Source organism: Grammomys surdaster, unplaced genomic scaffold (assembly GCF_004785775.1).
Source record: "Grammomys surdaster isolate TR1022 unplaced genomic scaffold, NIH_TR_1.0 126185, whole genome shotgun sequence".
Taxonomy (NCBI): domain Eukaryota; kingdom Metazoa; phylum Chordata; class Mammalia; order Rodentia; family Muridae; genus Grammomys; species Grammomys surdaster.
The window spans coordinates 7,748,880-7,770,281 of NW_021620991.1; the positions used below are offsets into that span (position 1 = coordinate 7,748,880).

The 21,402-nt window shown below is 48.4% G+C and overlaps 1 protein-coding gene across 2 annotated transcripts in view; it reads left to right on the forward strand.

The window, feature by feature from the left end:
* Positions 1 to 3,033: 3,033 nt before the first annotated feature.
* Positions 3,034 to 21,402, forward strand: part of Mfn2 (mitofusin 2) — a 28,899-nt gene continuing 10,530 nt past the window's right edge. Inside the window, exons 1-11 of one of the 2 annotated variants that reach the window (XM_028757867.1) lie at positions 3,034 to 3,167; positions 4,216 to 4,356; positions 9,058 to 9,236; positions 13,008 to 13,143; positions 15,839 to 16,001; positions 17,145 to 17,269; positions 18,531 to 18,639; positions 18,741 to 18,848; positions 20,039 to 20,192; positions 20,718 to 20,785; positions 20,919 to 21,040. In XM_028757867.1, the coding sequence (XP_028613700.1) occupies positions 9,062 to 9,236; positions 13,008 to 13,143; positions 15,839 to 16,001; positions 17,145 to 17,269; positions 18,531 to 18,639; positions 18,741 to 18,848; positions 20,039 to 20,192; positions 20,718 to 20,785; positions 20,919 to 21,040 (1,160 nt within the window). In that variant the 5' untranslated portion in view covers positions 3,034 to 3,167; positions 4,216 to 4,356; positions 9,058 to 9,061. Of the gene's footprint in view, positions 3,168 to 4,215; positions 4,357 to 4,720; positions 4,803 to 9,057; positions 9,237 to 13,007; positions 13,144 to 15,838; positions 16,002 to 17,144; positions 17,270 to 18,530; positions 18,640 to 18,740; positions 18,849 to 20,038; positions 20,193 to 20,717; positions 20,786 to 20,918; positions 21,041 to 21,402 lie in introns of those variants that run through there. The other variant, XM_028757868.1, reaches the window with a different exon arrangement.

Sequence of the window (21,402 nt, forward strand, 5' to 3'; positions counted from 1 at the left end):
TCTCTCTCTCTCTCTCTCTCTCTCTCTCTCTCTCTCTCTCTCTCTCTTTCTCTCTCTGTCTCTTATTGTTTTAAATCTTACTTTACTTTTTGAAGACAAGTCTTCTCTGTGCAACAGCCCTGACTGTCTTAAACTCACTCTGTAAACCAGGATATGGCCTTGAAATCACAAGAGATCCACCTGCCTCCCTCTGAGTGTTGGATTAAAGGCATGAACAACCATGCCTGCTTTATCATCCTGCTTTCTTATACAACCTAGGGTTACCTGCCTGACCACAGTCATGCCTACATTGAACTGGGTCCCTCTGCATCAATCACCAATGAAGAAAACACTCCACAAGCTTGCCTACAGACCTATCTTACGGAGGTATTGTCTCTGTTCAGATGAGTCTAGCTTGTGTCAAGTAGACAAAAAAAAACAGACAAACAACCCCCAAACTGACCAGCACAGATATCAAACACATTCAAACCATAGAAGTAGGTGAAAAGGAGTTAGAACTCCACTTGGAAACGACCAGTCATTCAGGAATTGTGTATGTTGGAGCTGATGAGTTGGCTCATCCAGGGTTCTCCTGAACAAACCTGAGTTTGATTCCCAGAACCTACCACGTAAAGGATAGAAGGAAAGAACTAACTCCAGACATGTACCCCATACATACATCATTCATGAGCATGGATGCATGCACACACACACAATAAATAATAATAATAATAATAATAATAATAATTAATAATAATAATAATGAATGCCTTTTAGAGGATTCTTGAGTTTTGTTCATTTGTGGCAAAGTTTCCTGTATGATTCAGGCTGGCTTCTCACCTGTGATCCTCCTGCCTCAGCCCCTGAGTATTGGGATGACTAACGTGAACCATCATGTCCTGTCCAGGGTTGTTTCTAGTAATGACCATTTTCTGGTATATGTAATTCATATACACCGTGGAAAAGTCAATCAAAATAGGAATAACTGACGTAAGACAAGCCCCCTGCAGCTGAACCTCAGCATTCCCTGGACCCATTTCTAGTGGCAGTCAGCAGTACTGGAGGAACCTTGTCATTGAGGGGCTAAAGGAAGGGCCTCACAGTTTGGAGTTCTGGTTTAAAGAAGCCCAAATGGAGGGTAAGATTAGAAGCCTGGGAGTGGGCTCAGAACTTCCTTCTGCTGTTGAGGTTGGGATGAGAGTGTAGGCCAAAGCTTTCAGGGAGGCTACAGCACAGGAAGAATGGACAGGAGAGATTTTAGGAAAGCTCCTCCAAGCAAGCCTCTGGCTTGGGTAAGATTCTGCCAAAGGGAAAGGAAACTGAGTTCGAAGTTTCATACTCAAAGAGTTCCCTGGGGAGGCTGGAGATGTTGGAGGAGGAGATACTCAGTGCACAGGATACCCCAAGGCAAGAGCTGGGCGTGACTCTCCAGTTCAGAGTCAGACTTTGCCAACAGGAGGCTGCCCTACAGGCAGTGACTCACCTCTCTGGAGACTCATAACTGGAGTGCTGATTTACCTCTAATGCTGTTTGTGACATGACTCTACCCTGGCTATAGGGCAGTGCCAATCGGTAGAAAACATAACATGACAGCTAGGTGTGTCAGTGAGATGACTACAATCTTGGGAGGTAAAGTAAAAAGAGCGTCAGTTCAAGGCTAGTTTGGGCTACATAGTGGGAAGTCTGCCGAAAAACAAACAAAAGGAATGTCATATGTGCCACGGATGCAGGGCACTTGAGTAATTTAAAACATTCAGCTAGCCATATTATATGCTTTTAAATACGTTGTTTATTGTTTTTATTTCATGTGTATGAGTTCCTGCCTTCATGTATGAAAGTATATCAGAGGTGTGCCTGGTTCCCCTGCAGGACAGAGAGGACATTGGATCCCTGGAATTGTTGCAGATGTGAGCTAACATGTGGGTGTTTGGTCCTCTGTAAAAGCTATCTCTCTAGGCCCCAGCCATATTTATTTATTTTGTGTAGTTGATGCACACACGCCATGGCTTTTGTATGGAAGTTAGAGGACAACTTTTTATGAGTGGGTTCTTTCTTTCCACCATGTGGGTTCCTGGAGACAGAATTCAAGTTGGCAGGCTTGGTAGCAGCCATCTATACCTACTGAGCCATTTTGTGACCTCGCTATTAGCTATACTTTTAGAAGTAAGAAGAAATGGGAATTTAACTAAGATAGTATATTTCATTTAGTCCAGTTTATCCAAAGCTATAACAACATATCAACATATCAAAATATTTTTATATCAATACAAAAATATTAACGAGGTAGTTTGCATTTCTTTTTATGTTAAACATTGGGGCATCTCTCAGTTTGTAGCAGCTGCATTTCAGGGCCTCAGTAGCTACAAGTGGCTGGTGGATGATACTACAGAACCCAGGCGTGGAGCCCTCCTAGCTGTATCCCAGTTTTGGAACAAAATGAGGGGCCAGTGAATGACATGTGAGGTTGGATAATTATGCCCCGAGTGTCCTGGGACTGCTGTGAAAATTAAAAACTGCATGTTAAATAACCAGCTCAATAACTGTCACTTAGTAGGTGCCTGATGTGTTGTGGTTGCTGTTTAGTTGCCTCAAAAGCAACTGAAGGACAATTACTTCACCCTAACGGTCTGTTTGTTCCCTTTGAAGACACTCAGGTTATGAAATGCAAGTCTGGATTTCAAAGCTGACAGGTGTTACAGGGTCAAATTCTGGAGCAACAAAAACAACAAAAAAGCCCACACAAACCTCTAATCCGCAACCTTGTCGTGGCGTGCCCGCCCCCCTCCGCTGTCTACCCTTTCCCCTTCTCCCTCCCCGCTCCGTTCTCCCCCCACCTTCAACCCCCTGCTTGACAGCTCGAGGCCCCGCCCTACCCCACCCTGCCGGGCGCTTATCCAAACTACAACTCCCAAGATGCGCTGGGAGCCCCACCCCACAGTTTACGTCATCTGCATAGGACACGGGACGGTTACTAGATACACGGAGGCTCGTTTTGGAGCGCGGAGTCCCTAGACTCTGTCGTACAGGAGTGGTAGGGTTGAAGTGACAGCGTTCAAAGGCCATCGGCTCATCCGGGCTGCAGCGGGGCGAGCGACGAGCACAGTTCCCTCCCCTCCCGCTTTTCTCGGTGTGGCGCCGGCTAGTGACGTGTTGGGTGTGATGGCCGCCGCGAGGCCGGGAAGGTGAAGGTGAGAGGGCGAGCGCGCCGGGGTGGTGGAACCGGCAGGCCCCGGCCGGGAGAGTCCTGAGCCACCCAGCTTAGGACGCTGGGACGCTGGGGCCCCTGGACCTCGGGCTCGGGCTCGGGTAACACGGGCGTTTCCCCTGCTCCGGCCTCACTGCTTAGCCCTCCCCGGCTCTGAGGAGGGGGCGGGCCGCAGGACTCAGGGCTGGGAGGTGGGCTCCTCCTCGAAGTTCCCCATACCCTGGTCTTCTCAGCCCTGTGGTCTCATTCATGACCTCTGCCCCATTCCCTGTTTTCATCCAGTACTTTTTTTTTTTTTTGCTAGCATTTTTCTATTATCTGTCCCTGATCCTAACACTTAACACATTGAAAGGCCACAGTAAATACTGAAAAAGATAGCTTTTTTGGATCCAGAAAGGCAGAGCTGCTGGCCTCCATCTCTTGTAATACTTTTTGACCTGTTTTTTTTTTTTCTTTTTCCTTTCCCAATCATCTCTCCCCCTGTCAGAAAAGGACTCTTGATTGTCCCCCTCTTGTCTTATGTAGGAAAACACCAGAGAGCTTTGGAGTCACAGCTAGTGTATTTTGATGTCTAGCCTGACTCCTTGACTCTCTACATCTTCCTAAATACTCTAGGGCTAAGTCTATGCCATAGACTTTAGAATGAAAGGAGATACTTTACAGCAGCAGGGATACTCTGGTTTTTGTCAGGTCTACTTCTTTTCCTGTCCACACCCCTTCCACTTCTAGATGGCAGTTTCCCAGTCCTGAAGGCCAGGCCTTGTCCTGATTGAGCTCCCTCCTCTCTCTGGCTGGGCCTTTTCAAGGACCTCATTGGTGCCTTGCATTAGCACATGGCTAATGGTGTTTGTGTCATTGTCATTGTTATTGTCTTTCCCCTCCCCCTCCACACTTCCTCACCTGCTCCCATAGCACCTCAGTGAGTAAGCTTCCCTCAGGGATGAGTTAGTTTGGCTTTAACACCTGATTAGACATATTTTGCATTTTCTTTCCTGGTTGCCCAGTGACCTCTGCCTTTTTCTTTGCAAAAGTTTGGACAGGTGGAGTCAACAGCATCAGTAGCCAACCTGGACCTGAATCAGCACAGAGGAGACCTCAGATTCTTTTCATCTTTTTTGACTCCATCCATGTCCACGATGCCCAACCTGTGAAGGTCTCTTACAAGCTAGAAAGTAAGTGGAAGCTGTGGTTTGGCCACCATGGATCTGGATTAAGAGCAAAAGGGTGTGTTCTGCTGTCTCTCGGGTGCCAAGTCTCTTGGAGAGGATCCTGGAGCGTAGAGCTTGTGGTTTCCAACTTCTGTTGGAAGAAGCTACTGTAGCTCCTTTCTACTTCCATGGGGATCTCACTAGTTGACAGTTCAAAACATGGCCAGGATCTGTCTCTTGGGCATCTCTGAAGAATTAATCTCTTCTCCTTGTTTGTCCCTGTGTCAGCTCCTTTCCATCTCTGCTTGGCAGAGGTTGGATCCTTATCATGGCTCTAAGAGTCTGCTGTGCCCTTTACCCTTTTTACTCTTTCGTTTCAACCTCTCAGCTCTCCCCTGTTCCAGCTGTGCAGCAGACGATCTCTGGACCCGGTTTGTTTTCTCTGCTAGGAGTTGCTGCACATAAACTGGGTAAGGAGGTGATGTGGCTTCAGGGAGCCACACCTTGCAATGAGCTTTGCTACTGCTGTGCAAGCACCTAACACTCCTCCACTAATAGCCTGGGTCAGTGCAAAGCTGGCCTTCAAGTGCTGTACTGGGTTCTGTTCAGAATCGCGTTTGTTTCTGATCTTAAGTTAATAATGCTATTACTGTGCTCCTGTGACTTCTGGGGGCAGGAAAAGACTGCCAGGCGAGTGAGCCTTTCCCTAAAGTGTGGTCCTTAGAATTTTATTTGTTTACTTTTTGTTTTTTTCCAGACAGGGTTTCTCTGTATCCCTGGCTGTCTTGGGCCACACTTTGTAGAACTCAGAGACTGGATTGCTTCTGCCTCTCAAGCACTGGAATTAAAGGCATGCACTACCACTGCTGGGCTGATCCTTAGAATTTTAAAGCCTGTTAGAAGTTTCTTCTCGCTCCCCATTCCCTTTCTTTTTTTTTTTTTTTGGTTTTTCGAGACAGGGTTTCTCTGTGTAGCCCTGGCTGTCCTGGAACTCCCTCTGTAGACCAGGCTGGCCTCGAACTCAGAAATCCGCCTGCCTCTGCCTCCCAAGTGCTGGGATTAAAGGCATGCGCCACCACTGCCCGGCCCCATTCCCTTTCTTTTGAGACAGGCAGGGTCACATGGAATCCCAGCTGGCCTTGAACTCCCTGAGTAACTGAGGATGACCTTAAGCTCTTTTTTCTTGTTATTTTTTTTCCAGATTTATTTTGTGTGCATGTGTGTCACCGTGTACATGTGGAGGTCAGACAACTCGTGGGGATTTGTTCTCTCTATCATGTGGTTTCAGAGGATTGGATTTAGGTTGTTGGGTATGGCAGCAAGAACCCAGCCTTGTTATTCTCCTGCCTCCATCTGCCAAGTGCTAGGAATACAGTTGTGCCCCGTCAGGCTCAGCTAAGGAGTGTCTTCGTTGAATAAATAGTCACACTGTGTTTAAGTCTGCCTTTCTACCCAGGTGTTTGCCACATTCACTTGCACAGAAGTGATTTAGCTGTATAGTGTTTTACATACTGATGTCCACAGGAACTTTTTTTGCATGGACCATTGGCTACAACTAGAGTTCTGGGGATTACTCTTTGGGAAATGCTGCTGTTAAATGCTTCAAAACTGGGAGCACCTTGAGGATGTCAAAAAAAAAAAAAAAGAAAAGAAAGAAAGGCAGAAACAACAACAACAAAAAATCAAGAACCCTCAGAATGTGCCATTTAGTGTAACTGAATGATATTGGAGCTGGCCCCTCTGGTCCAACTGTATCGAAGGGACACGTACCGTGTGCCAGCAACAAGGCATGTGTGGTAAAGTAAAGCCTATCTGTCGGGTCTTTCCAGAAGAGGAGCAGGAAGTCAGCCTCCTCACACCATCCTGGGGGGTGGAGAACTGGCAGGCAAAGCTCCAGATAGTAAGGGCTTTTGGGAGGCTTTTATGAATGTATTTTGCAAATTTGGTGCTTTTGTGCACATGGATATGTGCAATTTGCTGTTTGGAAGGATTAAATTTCAGAATCTGAAACATTCATTCATCTCTGTTGACTGGCTGAGCTCCAAATACTTAGCTGGAAATTGCTTTTCAGGAAAAAGTGGATTTGGGTATTTAAGGATGGAAGGTTTCAGATTGTTTCCCTAGGTGTGGGGGGTTTTACTGAGCAGCCTGTACCATCACAGCTGTGGCTGGAGAAGGTGGAAATGAGGGTGCTGTTTTCTCAAAAACTGCCCTTCCAGAAGCTCAGCACCTAGAGAGACACGGTGTGATTTTACAAAACAATTCAAACTAAAATCTTGTAAGGTTGTATGACTGTCCTCTGTGGGTAGGTGACTTCTGAGTTATGTCTAGGAGGAAAGTAAGATTATGCAAAGTGGATAGAAAAGGAGTGGGCTTCTAGGCAGAAAGCAGGGTTAGTGCAGACACTCGGCCTGGGAATTAACCGAGCCAGAGAAACTGGCTCAGAGCTGTTGAGGTAGGTGTCTGTAGGGCTAGGAGCTGCCGGTGTGAGATCACCCAGCAGGCCAGTAAGCTCCGGCCACTTGGCTTTTCCTAGTGTGCACGCCCTTGAGTCTTGCATTTACTGAGCACTAACACCTCTTGGTTTGTATCCTTGGGCTTGCAGACGATGGCCAGCACCTTGGAAGCACCCTTTTTTATATGCCCAGATGCTGTCAATGAACTCTTTCCTTCAACCAAGTCACTTGTGGGCTGGGCACTCCTGACCTTCTCCAGCTGACCTGTTTACTCTGTTTCCATGGTAGCAGGTGTGTGGTGTGCAGGATGTTAGTAGGTTTACTGACCAACATTGCTTCCCAGCATCCTCGGCTTGGTTGCTGGGTGGTCCTGAGGAGGGTTTTGTGACCTGGCTGTCGTTTATCACTGTGTGGGGCTATGAGCTGCTACTGCCGCTGAGCCCTGACTGCTGAGCCTGCTGCTTGTGCCATCAGTTCTAGTCATCGTACAACTTACACCACATCATATTTGTTGAATATAAACAAACCAGGATTCCAAAGAAAAATGAGTGGTGTGGATTTCTGCAGGAAGAACACGGGGACTCTCACTTTGTGCTGTTGAGTTCAGTCTTTGCCCTGTGCAACCTCACTGCATCCTACACGCTGTCCTTCCTTCGCTGTTCTCTTCTGCCTGCCCCACCCTCTGACCTCAGGGCACTCTTCCTTTGCTGTGTGTGTGGAGCTAGTTTATTTTCAGTGCCCATTCTCAGAGCTTGTTTAGAAAATTCGATTCAGAAGTAGTGTGGTGGCCAAGCTGATTGTAGCACTTGGGAGATAGAGCAGGAAGATCAGAAGTTCAAGGCCTCCATTAAACCCTGTTTTATTACTAGCCTCCCACCCCTACCACCCATTCTCTCTGCCTCCCTCTCTCCTTCTATCTCTATCTCTCTGAAGAAAGAGGGGAAGGTGGAAACTACATTGTGCTCATCTCCTTCCCCTGGCTCCTGCAGAGTCTGTAACATCACAAGAGAACTGGTTTGTTGATTTGAGCAACACAGGTTCATCTCCTTGTCTGGACCTGCCTTTCTGCCTACCTTGAAGATAGCCTTTCTCAAAGGCCCAGTTTTAGCACTCAGCCTTGTGCTTTTTCTCAGGAAAGCTTTCACTCGGGAGGGACCTTGTGCTGCAGCTTTCAGTGCCATTGTTGGGTTATCTTGTGTGCTTACTCATGAATACTGGGGAGAGGCTTGATGGTGCCATGGTTAGGGTGACATAGAGTGACAGGACGGGACCCACACAGCTGTGCTGTTCCCCTCATCCTGGGAGGGCTTTTTTCTTTCCATGTCCCAGGCTCTGCAGGCTCTGTTGGGGGAGTAGTCTCTCTATGGTTGGAAGTCTGAGTAGGCTCCACTTGGGGGCTAGCCACACCTGGGAGACACTGTGGCATATGTTTTGACTTTTGACCAAAGATTGAGAAAAGGATACAAGATAGACTAGCAGGAAGTGAATGTCCGATGTCATCACAAAAGAATATATCCTTTCCTTTCCAAGTACATTCTGCCATAACTATCACAGGAGAAGCCGATAGTCGTTAGTGGTCCTTTATCTGTTTATCTGAGACCGAGTCTCACGTAGCTTACACTGGCCTTAAACTCACTGTGTAGTCTCAGCCAGACTTGATCTACTGTCTTCAGTTCCAGTGCTGGAATCTCAGGCATGCGTTTCCATGCTTGCCTCAATACATGTCTTTCTCTTTTCCGTGTCTCCACTCCTTAAGCAAACACACTCAGTAAGGCCGTTAGGACTGAGGACCACAGTGTTCCTGGACTGCGTTGGCCACAGAAGGGTGTGGGCAACTCTGACCTTGGATATGCTTTGCTGTCACTGTCTGATGCCCTCCTCAGTTGATGGGGTCAGGAGATAGGCCTACCTATCTTTTCTACCACTTCTCCACCTGAGAAGCTGTGTGTGTGATTTTGAGATCCAAGATTTCTCCCTTCCCTCTGAGGTACTGGACAGCGTTGAACAGGCAGGGCAGGGATTGCCAGTACTAAGTCTGATCTCTGTGCTCTACAACCAGATGCTTGTGAATCCACACAGTGTGATGTGGAGATGTGCCCCAGTGTGCTGAGAACTCCCTTGCTGTTAAGATATTGGGACCTTGCCTCTCTTGAGTGAATTGGAAGCACCCTGTATTCTTGGTGGTCCCAGCTCTTGTCCCCGTCTGTGCCCAGCAGCGTGGTCGAACAAGTGGTGTGCCTGTGCTCATGCAGTCTTGGTTCCCTTGCAGCGAGATGTCCCTGCTCTTTTCTCGATGCAACTCCATTGTCACTGTCAAGAAGGATAAACGACACATGGCTGAGGTGAATGCTTCTCCTCTCAAGCACTTTGTCACTGCCAAGAAAAAGATCAATGGCATCTTTGAGCAGCTGGGGGCCTACATCCAAGAGAGTGCCAGCTTCCTTGAAGGTGAGCCGGGCCCCTGCCCAGGCAGGCCCTGTGAGAAATTTGAGTAGAAGGATTTGGGGGTCCCTGCTCTAGGGAAACGCGAGCCCAAATGTGTCATTGCCGTCAACTGTGCTCTGCCTGGATCCCCGTGGATTCTGAGTACCAGGAAGCTTACGCTCAAATGGTGTGAACTATTAAGTAACGAATTCCCTATGTTTTATTTGAAGATTTTTTTTCTGTTTGTTTGTTTTTTTGTTTTTTGAGACAGGGTTTCTCTGTGTAGCCTTGACTATTCTGGAACTTGTAGACCAGGCTGGCCTTGAATTCAGAAGAGACCCACCTACCTCTGCCAAGTGCTGGGCCTTGGCATGCACCACCACACAGTCTGGGACAAGTTTCTCTGTAACCCTGGCTGAACTCACTCTCTAGACAAGGCTGGTCTCAGAATCTGCCTGCCCCTGCCTCCTAAGTGCTGGAACTAAAGGTGTGTGCCACCAAGGGTAAGTGAATCTAATCCCTGTCAAAATTTTCAGCAGGCAGGCAGGGATGTGTGGTGTGGTGATTGTCTCAGTGGGTAAAGTGCTGACACAAAGCCTGTGTCCCATCCAGCACATGCACAGGTGTGATGGTGAATGCCTATAATCCCAGCACTTGGGAGATTGGAGTGGGAGGAGCAAGAGTTGAAGGTCTCGGCTGCTAGTGAATTTGAGGTCAGTTTGGGCTTTGTGAAACCTTGTCTCCAAAAACCAATCAAAAACAAAACCGTAAAGTCAGGTAGACTAAGGTTTGAGAGTAACTGACACCTGAGTGTCAGAGTGACCGAGCTAGCTTTGCCCTTGTGTCTCTAGTGCTACAACCCATGAGTTGTATTTGGACCAGTTCTGGCTGCCGTAGCACCAGGCACTGTTGGAGGTTGATTATTCTGGACAGGGTGCCCTGGTGGATATTTTTAGATTGGCATTAGAAGTGCCAGTAGCAAACTCACAGTGCTGCCTTTTCTTCAGCTACTAATTTGAGCACAGCCTCTGTCAGTGAGGACTTCTTCCTTAGAGCCTCTCTCTTTCTGAGAGCAGTTCCAGCTACTACCTGTCTCAGGCTCCCTCTAGAAGGCTGCCCTGGTGACATAGGTCTGGAGCTTGTCTGTAGAGACTCATGTGCTTTGCTCTGTCCTTGGTTTTCTTGTGTGTGGAAGAGGGGTTCATGTGAACCTAAGACTTTTCAGGCTTTTCTGGAGACCTTGACAGACCCAGCAGTGGTGCCACAGGGAGTGACCCCTAGCTCAGGTGGAGCATCTCTCCAGCCTGCTCCTTGTCTCCAGGAGAAGATAATGGCTCCTCTGTAGACACGTTTGAACCTGAATCTTACAGTCCGATTGAGGTTGAACTGATTGCAGATCACAGCCTGTTTACTGAGCAGTAGCTCTGCTCTACCTTCTTTGAGCTAGGACTAGGGTTGCACAGACTGACCAGGCTGCTGCCTTCCCAGAGCCCGGCCTTCCTGTGCCCTGAGTCAGTCACTCACGTGACATTGTGGACAGGCAGGTGGTTCAGGAAGGTATCCTGTTGTGTTCTTTGATGTGTCTCTTTGTGAAAATATGAGGCCCTTGTTTATGGACCACATGGAAGGGAAGAGGCTGAGTGTTTTGAGCTGTTTGGGGATTGTTCAGGCCCTGGGAAGGATGTTTCCTTCTCCCCAGGCTAATAATGAGAGCCAGTCAGCCTTTAGGCACTTGTTCAGTGGAGCCATGTGCCTGAGAGCCAGCTTCCTTCTATGGGGCATTGCAAAGGTCATGCCCATGTGCCCATATAAGGGAGGAATGTTGATGCATCTGGGCTGGGGTGATGGGGTGGGGCTGGGGGTGCATGTTAGCTGGGTCACTTCCTTTCATGGTACTAACTAGAGGGAAAACTCACTAGTTAGTCTATGACATGCCACTTGTCATACTCCAGATGCTTTGGGGGAGTGTTCTTGGGACTGGGACTTGCCAGTCTGGTAATTTGCAAGAGTTTGCTGCAGGTCCAAGCAGTCATCTGCTTGCCAGATAGCTGAAGCACTTGGCTGGTGAGGCAGGATCTTGCTCAGTCCCATCTTGTATAGTGATTTCTTTTTTACGAATCTGCCTGTCATGGGCACTGGGGAAAGGCAACAGAGTCATCTAAGCATCCATTCACTCAGCCAATGATGTTGCACCTGCTGGTCCAGCAATCACACAATGGATAAAGCAGACAGTGAGCTGGCTAGTTATGTCAGAGAGAAGTACTGCGTTCTGTGAGTGCTCATGTTGCAGTGTAGCCAGGAAAGGCTTCCTGGGCCTGTGCTGTCTGAGCTAGACCTGAGACAAGTGGAAATGAGCCACACAATTCCACAACAGTGTGTCTGCTCCTCAGAACAAAGGTGAATTGGGGTGGGTAGCAGCAGGTAGAGCCTAGAGGGACAGGAGGCTTATGAGTTTGGGGAGAAGGTGTGGGGAGATAAGAGTGGGGTCTGACAGGAGGCTATGTGTCATAGAGGGCCAGCCAGGACTGAGGCAGGTCAGGAAGGACCTCTCAATGTGACATGGAGTGGGAAGGCCTATACTCTAGAGCCATACTGCATGACTCAAATTGTGTATCGTGTACATAAGAAAGATCAAATGAGACCATGTTGGAGAACTTGACTAGAGGGCTGGCAGGATGGCTCAGTGGGTAAAGACACTTGTCCCCTCCATGCTTGACAACCCGGATTCAGTCTCTGGGACCCATATGATTGAAGAAGAGAAAACTGATTCCTTAAGTTGTCTTCTGAGCTCCACATGCACATGGTGACACATGCATGCCACATGCTAAATAAATGATTAAACACATCTAAAGTGACCATAGCAGTGCCTGGCATGTGGGCGCTTTGTAAACATTACCAAGAAATATTGTGACTGGTGAGCCAGGAGAGGCTCAGGAGTTAGGAACACTGGCTGCTTTGTATTTTAGTTTGGTTCCCAGCACCCAGATGGTGGTTCACAACCATCTGTAACTCTGGTTCCAGGGAATCTGATGCCTTTGCCTAACCTCAAAGGGCACCAGGCACAGATGTGGTGCACATATACATGTGAAGACAAAACACTGATAAACATACAAACAAATAAATAAAATCTAAAAGGAGAGAAAAAATAGGGCTGTGGAGACGGCTTGGCAAAGGCACTTACTGGGCAAACTTTGTAACCTGAATTAGATTCAGGAGCCCAGGTGAAGGCAGGAAGAGAATGCTGAGTCCAAAAGTTGTCCTCTGACCTCACATGTACTGTGGCACATAAACCCCTCCATCGTGCACACACACAGTGAATTTTGTTTGCTTTTTTTTTTTTTTTTTTTTTTTAATGAAAACGTCTTGTGGGCTGGAGAGATGGTTCAGTGGTTAAGAGCTCTGGCTGCTCCTCACCAGAGTTCATGAGTTCAATTCCCAGCTCATAACTATCTGTATTTGGATTTGATGCTCTCTTCCAGTGTGTCATAAATAAATCAAGTACTGTAGAGTCAGTGTTCAGGTACTCATGCAGCACTTTGCATTTGAACCTGTTTTTATTAAACACCTTGGGAAGTTGCTGTTTTTAGGAGAGAAGATGCAGCATGGGGGAATGCTGTCTGTCTTGCTTTCCAGTCTGTTCGTAGCCAGCACACAGTGGGACCACAGTGTGGAGTCTGGGTGTTCCACCTTATGGCAGAGCAGGGAATCAACAGAGGTGGTCTTGTGTTGGAGAGCAAGAGAGACTGTCACTCTGGCACTCCTCTGGCCACACACTAACACTGTCCTCCTCTCTAGACACCCACAGGAATACAGAACTGGACCCGGTTACCACGGAAGAGCAGGTCCTGGATGTCAAAGGGTACCTGTCCAAGGTCAGGGGGATCAGCGAGGTGCTGGCCAGGCGGCACATGAAGGTGGCTTTTTTTGGCCGGTGAGTACTTTGAGGCCCTCTCTGCTTCTCTTTTCCTGGTGTGGGGGTGGGGATAGATACAGGTGAGGAGGGAGGCCCTCTCTGCTGGGAGCAGTGGCATACCTGAGTTCATCTGCTTCTTTTGACTGATTTTTTTTTTTAAAAGAGAACACTGCTTTATTTATTTATTTATTTATTTATTTATTTATTTATTTATTGGAGACAGGGTTTCTTTGTAACTCTGATTGTCCTGGAACTCACCTTGTAGACCAGGCTGGTCTCAGACTCACAGAGATCTGCCTGTCTTTGCTTTCCAGAGTGCTGGGATCAAAGGTATGTGCCACTACCACCCAGCTAGAGCTTTTTTAAAAATTTTATTTATTTATTTTTTTAATTTTTTAAATTGCATTTTTATTTGTTGGAGATGTGTGAAGGTCAATACAGGTATGAGCGAGAGTTCTCTCCTGTCTTGTGAGTCTGGGGATCAAACTCAAGTTGTCTGGAGTAGCAGCAACTGTTTTTACCCACTGAACCATCTCACCAGCTCTTTTTATTTTTAATCGTGATAACGTAACATAAAAATCTTAATGGAAGTTGCTAGAGATGGAGCCCAAGGCCTCACACCTGCTGAGCTGTGTGTCTGTCGCTGAGCCAGTAGAAGCTGTGTCCCTGGTGAGATGTTGACATGCCATGCAGCTGCTCCCAGAGCCTTTCGTCTTGTGGAACTGGAATGGTTCCTGTAAATCGTGGCTTTCTGATCCCCATCCCCACTCTCACCTCAGCCCTTGGCAGCCTTTATTCTGGCCTCAAACTAGCTGCTGTGGTCATCTCGCCTCAGCCTCCTGAGTGCCTCCTGAGTGTTGGGATTTGAATATTATTATTTTTTAAGATTTATTTATTTATTTTATGCATGAGTACATCACCGTTGCTCTCTTGAGAAACACCAGAAGAGGGCACCAGACCCCATTACAGATGGTCGTGAGCCACCATGTGGTTGCTGGAAATTGAACTCAGGATCTCAGGAAGAGCAATCGGTGCTCTTAACTGCTGAGCCATCTCTCCAGTCCCTGGGATTTGATTATTCTTAATCCTAACCAGGAAGCTTAAAATTGATGAAGAATTTACTGCTCTAGATACCACATACAGTATTTTCTGAAGGTTGGTTGATTGAGATTCTTGTCTATGTAGCCTGGCTATGTAAACTAGGTTGGTATCAAACTCACAGAGATCCTCCTACCTCTGTCTCCTGAGAGTGAGGATTAAAGACAGTTACCACATCCAGCAGTATTTCTCATTCAGTTATGAACATGTCTCAGCACAGTGTCCTCACTGTTGATGGTCCATGTTGTAGCACGTGTCAGAACTCGCTATGTGTATGCATGTGTGTGGGGTGAGTATGCTAATAACATTAGTAAAATTACAGTTATGAAGTAGCAACAGAAATAATTTTATGGTTAGGGATTACCACAACATGAGGAACTGTATTGAACTGCAACATTAGGAAGGCTGAGAAGAATGTGCTGAGCCATCTCTCTCTCCAGCCTTTAAATAGGTTCTGTATGTTTGTAAATCTTAGCCATTCTGTGAGTTACCTTTTCACTTTGTCAGGGATATCCTTTGGTGTCCAATCCTTTATTCGATGTAGTCTTGGACTCTTTCCCAATCTGTGGGATATCATATCTAACTTTTGTCTTCAGATTTTCAATGCAATAGGAGAATCAGGCACTAAAAACAACACCCAAGGCTGAGTTGTGTTTCAGTTTGCTAAGCTATTGGTATGCGAGAAGCCCTGGGGCCCAGCATGATGCACACACCTACAATCCCAGCACTCTGGAGATGGCAGCAGGGGGATTGGGAGCTTAAGGTCATCCTCCATATAGAGTCTGAAGCCAGCCTGTGTCAAAAAGAAATTAAAATTCTACATAGGCTGAAGGTCTCTAGGTAAGGCAGAGGCTTGGCGGTGGTACTGTAGAGTGGGCACTGGGTCCCAAGTCCTGTTCTCGATGACTCGTGATCTCAAGTATGTCTTCAGCGTCTCTGGCCTGTTGTTTCTTCATCCTCTCCTGGAAGGAGTGGCCTGGCCCTCAGCTGGGTGCCAGTGCCTGCCTGTGTCACTGGGCACGTGGAAACCGGAGCCTCCGAAGCTGTGTGCTGCTGAGGCTTGCCATGCACAGTACGACTGGGTATTGAGCACTAAAGCTCGGGTTGGACAAGTCTGCAAGTAGAGCTGTTTGCAAGAAGCAGAACACAGAAAAGAGTGTGCTAGATAGACACTAAAGGAAGCTTGCCTTTTGCCTGGCTGGCACTGGTGGGTCTGAGAAGTGCGGCATCATGTGTGAGGAGGAGCATAATAGGAAAGTACCACAGAGCAGGCTCCGTGTGGGGAAGCAAGGACGTGGGGTCATTCGGACAGAAGACAACCCTGGGCAGGGACCGTGGTTTAGAGGGGAACACTATTTACTCTGGAAGTAGGTAGGCTCCATCAATGCTTAATGAGTGCTGCCGGCCTGTGAGACACATCTGAAGTGATGAGAACATAACAGGGTTAGGCTGAGGGGTGTTTTCCTGAGCATTTTAATAAACACAGCCCTCCTTTCAGTGCCGCCCGGGCACCATTGACATGGCAATGGTGAACAAGACCCTGGAGCTGGAGGCTGGGCACTATAGTGTGACAGCCCAGACTTTGTTGCTTATGGCCTCTGCTGTTTCATCCTAGGACGAGCAATGGGAAGAGCACCGTGATCAATGCCATGCTCTGGGACAAAGTCCTGCCGTCTGGGATTGGCCACACCACCAACTGCTTCCTTCGGGTTGGGGGCACAGATGGCCATGAGGCCTTCCTCCTCACAGAAGGTTCAGAAGAGAAGAAGAGTGTCAAGGTGGGTGCTGGCCGGCCCGCCCTCTACCTTGGGTGGCGGTGAGTGCAGTCGTGACTTGTATTAGCTAGCACATCAGTGTCACAAGACTCACCAACCTCCGTGCTTAGGAACTTTGTGGAGGATTTTGAAAATATCTGGGAGGGTCAGAGTGGGGCACCAAGAACAAGGGCAAAGTTTGAGGGTGAGAGGCAGAGTGAGCTGGCTGACCTGTGTGCTGAGCAGGGAGGGGAGCACACATGTTCTTGGGCTTGCCAGAGGCTTCCCAAGTGCTCTCTCTGGGAGTGGCACGCAGCAGCCAGTGGCTGGTGCACGCTCATTTCCTGAAAGGCAGCTGGGCTCTGCTTGGAGCCAGGTACGCTTTATGATTCATAGGGAATTAATTAATCTTTGCAGAGTAAACGGAGCTCCAGGGTGATGTTTGAGAAAGACGCTTACAGAGGAGTGCAGAAAGCTGTTCTTACTGACACCTTCAGTGAGAGAAGGGTGCGGGAGACATGGCTCCTCTTCCTGAGTTCAGTCTCCAGCACTGTCAGCTGTCTCACAGCCGCCTGTAACTCCAGCTACAGGGGATCATCACCCTTTTCTGGCCTCTGTGGACGGCTGTACATATACTTGCACATAGAAAAACATAAGGAAATCTTTAGAAAAATATTATTTTATCTATATTTAAGTGTCTGCCTTATTTGCATGTCTGTGTACTACATAGATGCCTGGTGTACACAGAGTCCATCCAGGAGGGCACTGGATCCCCTGGAACTGGAGTTACAGTTGTGAGCTGCCATGTAGGTGCTGGGAAATTAACCAAGTTTCTCTGGAAGAGCAGTTAGTACTCTTTTTTTTTTTTTTTTTTTGTTTTTCGAGACAGGGTTTCTCTGTATAGCCCGGGCTGTCCTGGAACTCACTCTGTAGACCAGGCTGGCCTCGAACTCAGAAATCCGCCTGCCTCTGCCTCCCGAGTGCTGGGATTAAAGGCGTGCGCCACCACCGCCCGGCCAGTTAGTACTCTTAACCACTGAACCATTTCTCCAGCCCTTGAATTTTATTTTATTTTTTTAAGGAAAAGAGGTAGCCTGTTGGTCAGTCATCCCAGGCTGATGACACTTCTTCCTTAGTCTGATATTTATTTCCTTCCTCCACCATCAGACCGTGAACCAGCTGGCCCATGCTCTCCATCAGGACGAGCAGCTGCATGCAGGCAGCCTGGTGAGTGTGATGTGGCCCAACTCCAAGTGTCCGCTTCTAAAGGATGACCTCGTGCTGATGGACAGGTAAGAGGGGAGACGTGTTCCTGGGAGCCTGGTCAGAGGGTACCAAGTCTCCATTTCTGAATGATTCAGGTTCCGGGTTCCTGTGTCCGCTCTTTGCTTTGTTTAAGTACTGGTGCCTTTCAGATAGCTCAACCAAATCATTGTGCCTCTTGGATTTCTTCCAGGGCCGGTTAGTTATCGTGCCCATTGGCATCAGTGCCTTGCAGATGTCCTAGGAGTGGGCTGTTTGAGAGAGATAGGGGCACTGAGAAAGAGGGGGTGGTGCCCTACATGCCAGCCAGTATGTTTGGGTTCTGCCAGTCCAGGCACCCACTTGTTTTATAAAACAAGGCCTTGGGAGACTTTGTGCAAGGAGATTTAGGCTTCTTGCTCCCTTACTTCCTTTCTTTCGGGAACACCAAAATACAATACTGTAATGACTGTAGCCTGACACAGTTTAGAACCTGTTTAATCATTCTGTTTGCCTTTGTCTGAAATGCCTTTGGCAGACTGAGCCTTAGCAGTCCTTGAGACATTAGCTCTGGAAACGCCGATGGCTCCAGAATTTTTTGTGTGTGTGTTAGGTAGCATATGTGGGCATCTTGTTTTTCTTGAAGGAGTACTTTGCCCCTGCCTTTTGACATGTTACACCTATACCAAAAGAATCCGGCACTGTGTACCAGGACTCAGATACAAACCTGAAAGTTGGGCATGGCAGTAGATGCCTGTAATTACATCTCTAGAGAGGTGAATGACCACAAGTTATTATGTTTTCATAAAAGTGATAGGTGCTACCGGCTGGTCTACACCTTTAATCCCAGCATTTGGGAGGCAGAGGCAGGTGGATGTCTGAGTTTCAAGTCACCCTGGTCTACAGAGTGAGTTCCAGGACAGCCAGGGCTGCATAGAAAAACTCTGTCTTGAAAAACCAAGGGAGCCAGGCGGTGGTGGCACACGCCTTTAATCCCAGCACTTGGGAGGCAGAGGCAGGTGGATTTCTGAGTTTGAGGCCAGCCTGGTCTACAGAGTGAGTTCCAGGACAGCCCGGGCTACACAGAGAAACCCTGACTCGAAAAAAAAAAAAAAAAAAAAGAAAGAAAAACCAAGGGAAAAAAGTGATAGGTGCTAAAAACTCGGCATCCTTCAGTGGCTGGAAGGACAGGGATGGGGGTAGAGGTCTCTGTCCCCTCCCATGCCTGGCCACTTTGCAAGTCCCAGGGCTGTTCGCACTGGGGCCTATGCCCTGGGCCTGACCACACTGATTTACACCTGTCACCACCAGCCCTGGGATCGATGTCACCACGGAACTGGACAGCTGGATTGATAAGTTTTGCCTGGATGCTGACGTGTTTGTGCTGGTGGCCAACTCCGAGTCCACGCTGATGCAGACGGTAACTCTTCCTTCGCTTTGTCCCTGGGCCTGTTGGACAGGTGGCTAGTGGGGCCTGAGCTGGCAGGCCCCCTCCGCCATCAAGGTCCTGCCCTTGTTTAGGAGAAGCAGTTCTTCCACAAAGTGAGCGAGCGTCTCTCCCGGCCCAACATCTTCATCCTGAACAACCGCTGGGATGCATCTGCCTCAGAGCCTGAGTACATGGAGGAGGTGGGTGTTTTGCTGGCAGTTTGGAGACCGGCATGGGCCATGGACACTGACCACTCAGATCTGCCTTATGTCCCAGCAGCCTCAGATCCAGTGTCTTTCCTCAGTTAAAGTCAGTGCCAAAGGTTGACCGCGTACTCACTGGTGACTTTAATCTTTTCCTTCCCCTTCCTTTCCCTTCCCTTCCTCTTCCTAGAGTATCCCTGCCAAGCTTTTTTTTTTTTGGCTTGGGCCAGTAACTGGTTTACAAAAGCTCAGTCTATACAGAAACAGGCTTTAGAAAGACATTTGGGAAAGAAGCTTGATGAGAATGAAGGATAAGAGGGTCTTTTTGTTTTGTTTTGTTTTTCAAGACAGGGTTTCTCTGTGTAGCTCTGGCTGTCCTGGAATTCACTCTGTAGACCAGGCTGGCCTCAAACTCAGAAATCCCCCTGCCTCTGCCTCCCAAGTGCTGGGATTCAAGGAGTGCGCCAGCACTGCCTGGCGATAGGAGGTTCTTAGTACAACTCCCAGCTTTAATTTTGTGTGAGGAAAAGGGATTTGTGAGTCCAGATGCGGCTGGAGCTCAGCAGTGGAGCTTTGGGTGTAAACCTTTCTTCATATCTGAGGAGGGTGGGACCCACTCACAGTGCCTCACATGCGGTGGGTGTTTATGGAGGCTCTTCGTGTTTTTGTTTTTTTTTCAAGACAGGGTTTTTCTGTATAGTCCTGGCTATACTAGAACTTAATCTGTAGTTCTGTAGACCAGGCTGACCCTGAATTTACAGAGATCCACTTGTCCCTGCCTCCTGAGTACTGAGATTAAAGGCCTGCACCACTGTATCTATGGAGTCTCTTAACCCTTTTAAATTCTACCATTCCAGCCTAGTACATGGAGCTGGGACTGCCCACTGGTGCCTACATGCTGTATAATCAAGATTCTGGGAGACCTGGCTTGTCAGTGTAGAGGCATTTAGGTTCTTTTCCCTCTGGGACACCAAAGAACAATACTAGGCCAAATGAAAACCTGAGGCAGTCTGGGGCCTGTTCTGTGCCTCAGGAACCCCCAGAGAAGAGCTGGGGAGGATGGTGACTCCCGAGCAGAGATGGTGGTGGGTGACCTTTCATTGTTGTGTTTATCCCTTGTGCTTGTTGAGCCTTGTGGATCGGCTTCCCCACCACTGCCCTGCTCATGCACACCCATCTGCCCGCAGGTACGGCGGCAACACATGGAACGCTGCACCAGCTTTCTGGTGGATGAGCTGGGCGTGGTGGATCGAGCTCAGGCTGGGGACCGGATCTTCTTCGTGTCTGCCAAGGAGGTGCTCAGTGCCAGGGTCCAGAAAGCCCAGGGCATGCCAGAAGGAGGTAACCATGCGAGCTGATGGCTTCCTTTTACTCAGTATTTGCAATGTTGAGTCTCTCACTGGGTCTGTCTGTTGGTGGAAACTGTTCTGGCAGTGAGGTGGAGAGCAGAGCCTGGAGGGAGGGTCTTGTTTCTTAAAATCACCTAGGAGACTCCCCCGGGCATGTCTTTGAGGGCATTACCAGAGAGGCTTGCTTGAGAAGGGATGACTTCCTGAATGTGAGCTGCAGCCTGTCATGGGCTGAGTCCCAGACTGAGTAGAAGGAGGAAGCCAGCCGAGCACGCTTTCCTTCCGTGTCTGTGCCCAGTGAGGTATGGGCAGGCAGCCTCACAGTCCTGCTGCTGTGCCTTTTCCACCATGACCTACCGTCTCCCCTTAGGCTGAGAGCCGGAATAAGTCTGCCTTCCTCCCTTACGTTGCTTTTTGGCAGGTGATTTGGTCACAGGGCTAGAAAAGTAACGCAGAGAGGGGGTCTCCCCAACTTACTCACCTTACAGTTTCCTCACCAGCACTGCCTTTCTCCTAGGGGGCGCTCTGGCAGAAGGTTTTCAAGTGAGGATGTTTGAGTTTCAGAACTTCGAGAGGAGATTTGAGGTAAGGCTTTGACTCTGTATGTGGTACTTCTGTCCTTCCCAAGCTCTCTCTAGCCTGGTGTGTGTGAAAGGACTGCCTAGCCCTTGGAGGTGACGGCCCCACCTCCCTTAGTCTGTCTGTCTGTCTGTTGTAGGAATGCATTTCCCAGTCTGCAGTAAAGACCAAGTTTGAGCAGCACACAGTCCGGGCCAAGCAGATTGCAGAGGCCGTTCGTCTCATCATGGATTCCCTACACATTGCAGCTCAGGAGCAGCGGTGAGAGCCCGCATGTGTGACCAGACCCCTAATGCTGAGCTGGGTCCATGGGCTCACGCCAAGGCCGCATTAGAGACACCTAGTCACACTGGTCAACCCACCCAGCCGCTACAGTAAGGCAGGCTCTTTTGTTAGTGGGCTTGGCCTTTGTGTTTGTGTTAATTTTCAGTAGTATGGGGTTCAGAACTGAGGCCTTTTATCAGCTAGAAAGGCACTTTACTACTGGGTTGCAGCCCTGGCCCAGGGTTTTATTTTGTTTTTTATTTCCAATAGATCCTTACTATGTAGTCCAGGTTAGTCTTGAACTCAGGACCCCACTCCAACATACCGTATTCCACCTGAACCTACCTATTTTTTTTGTA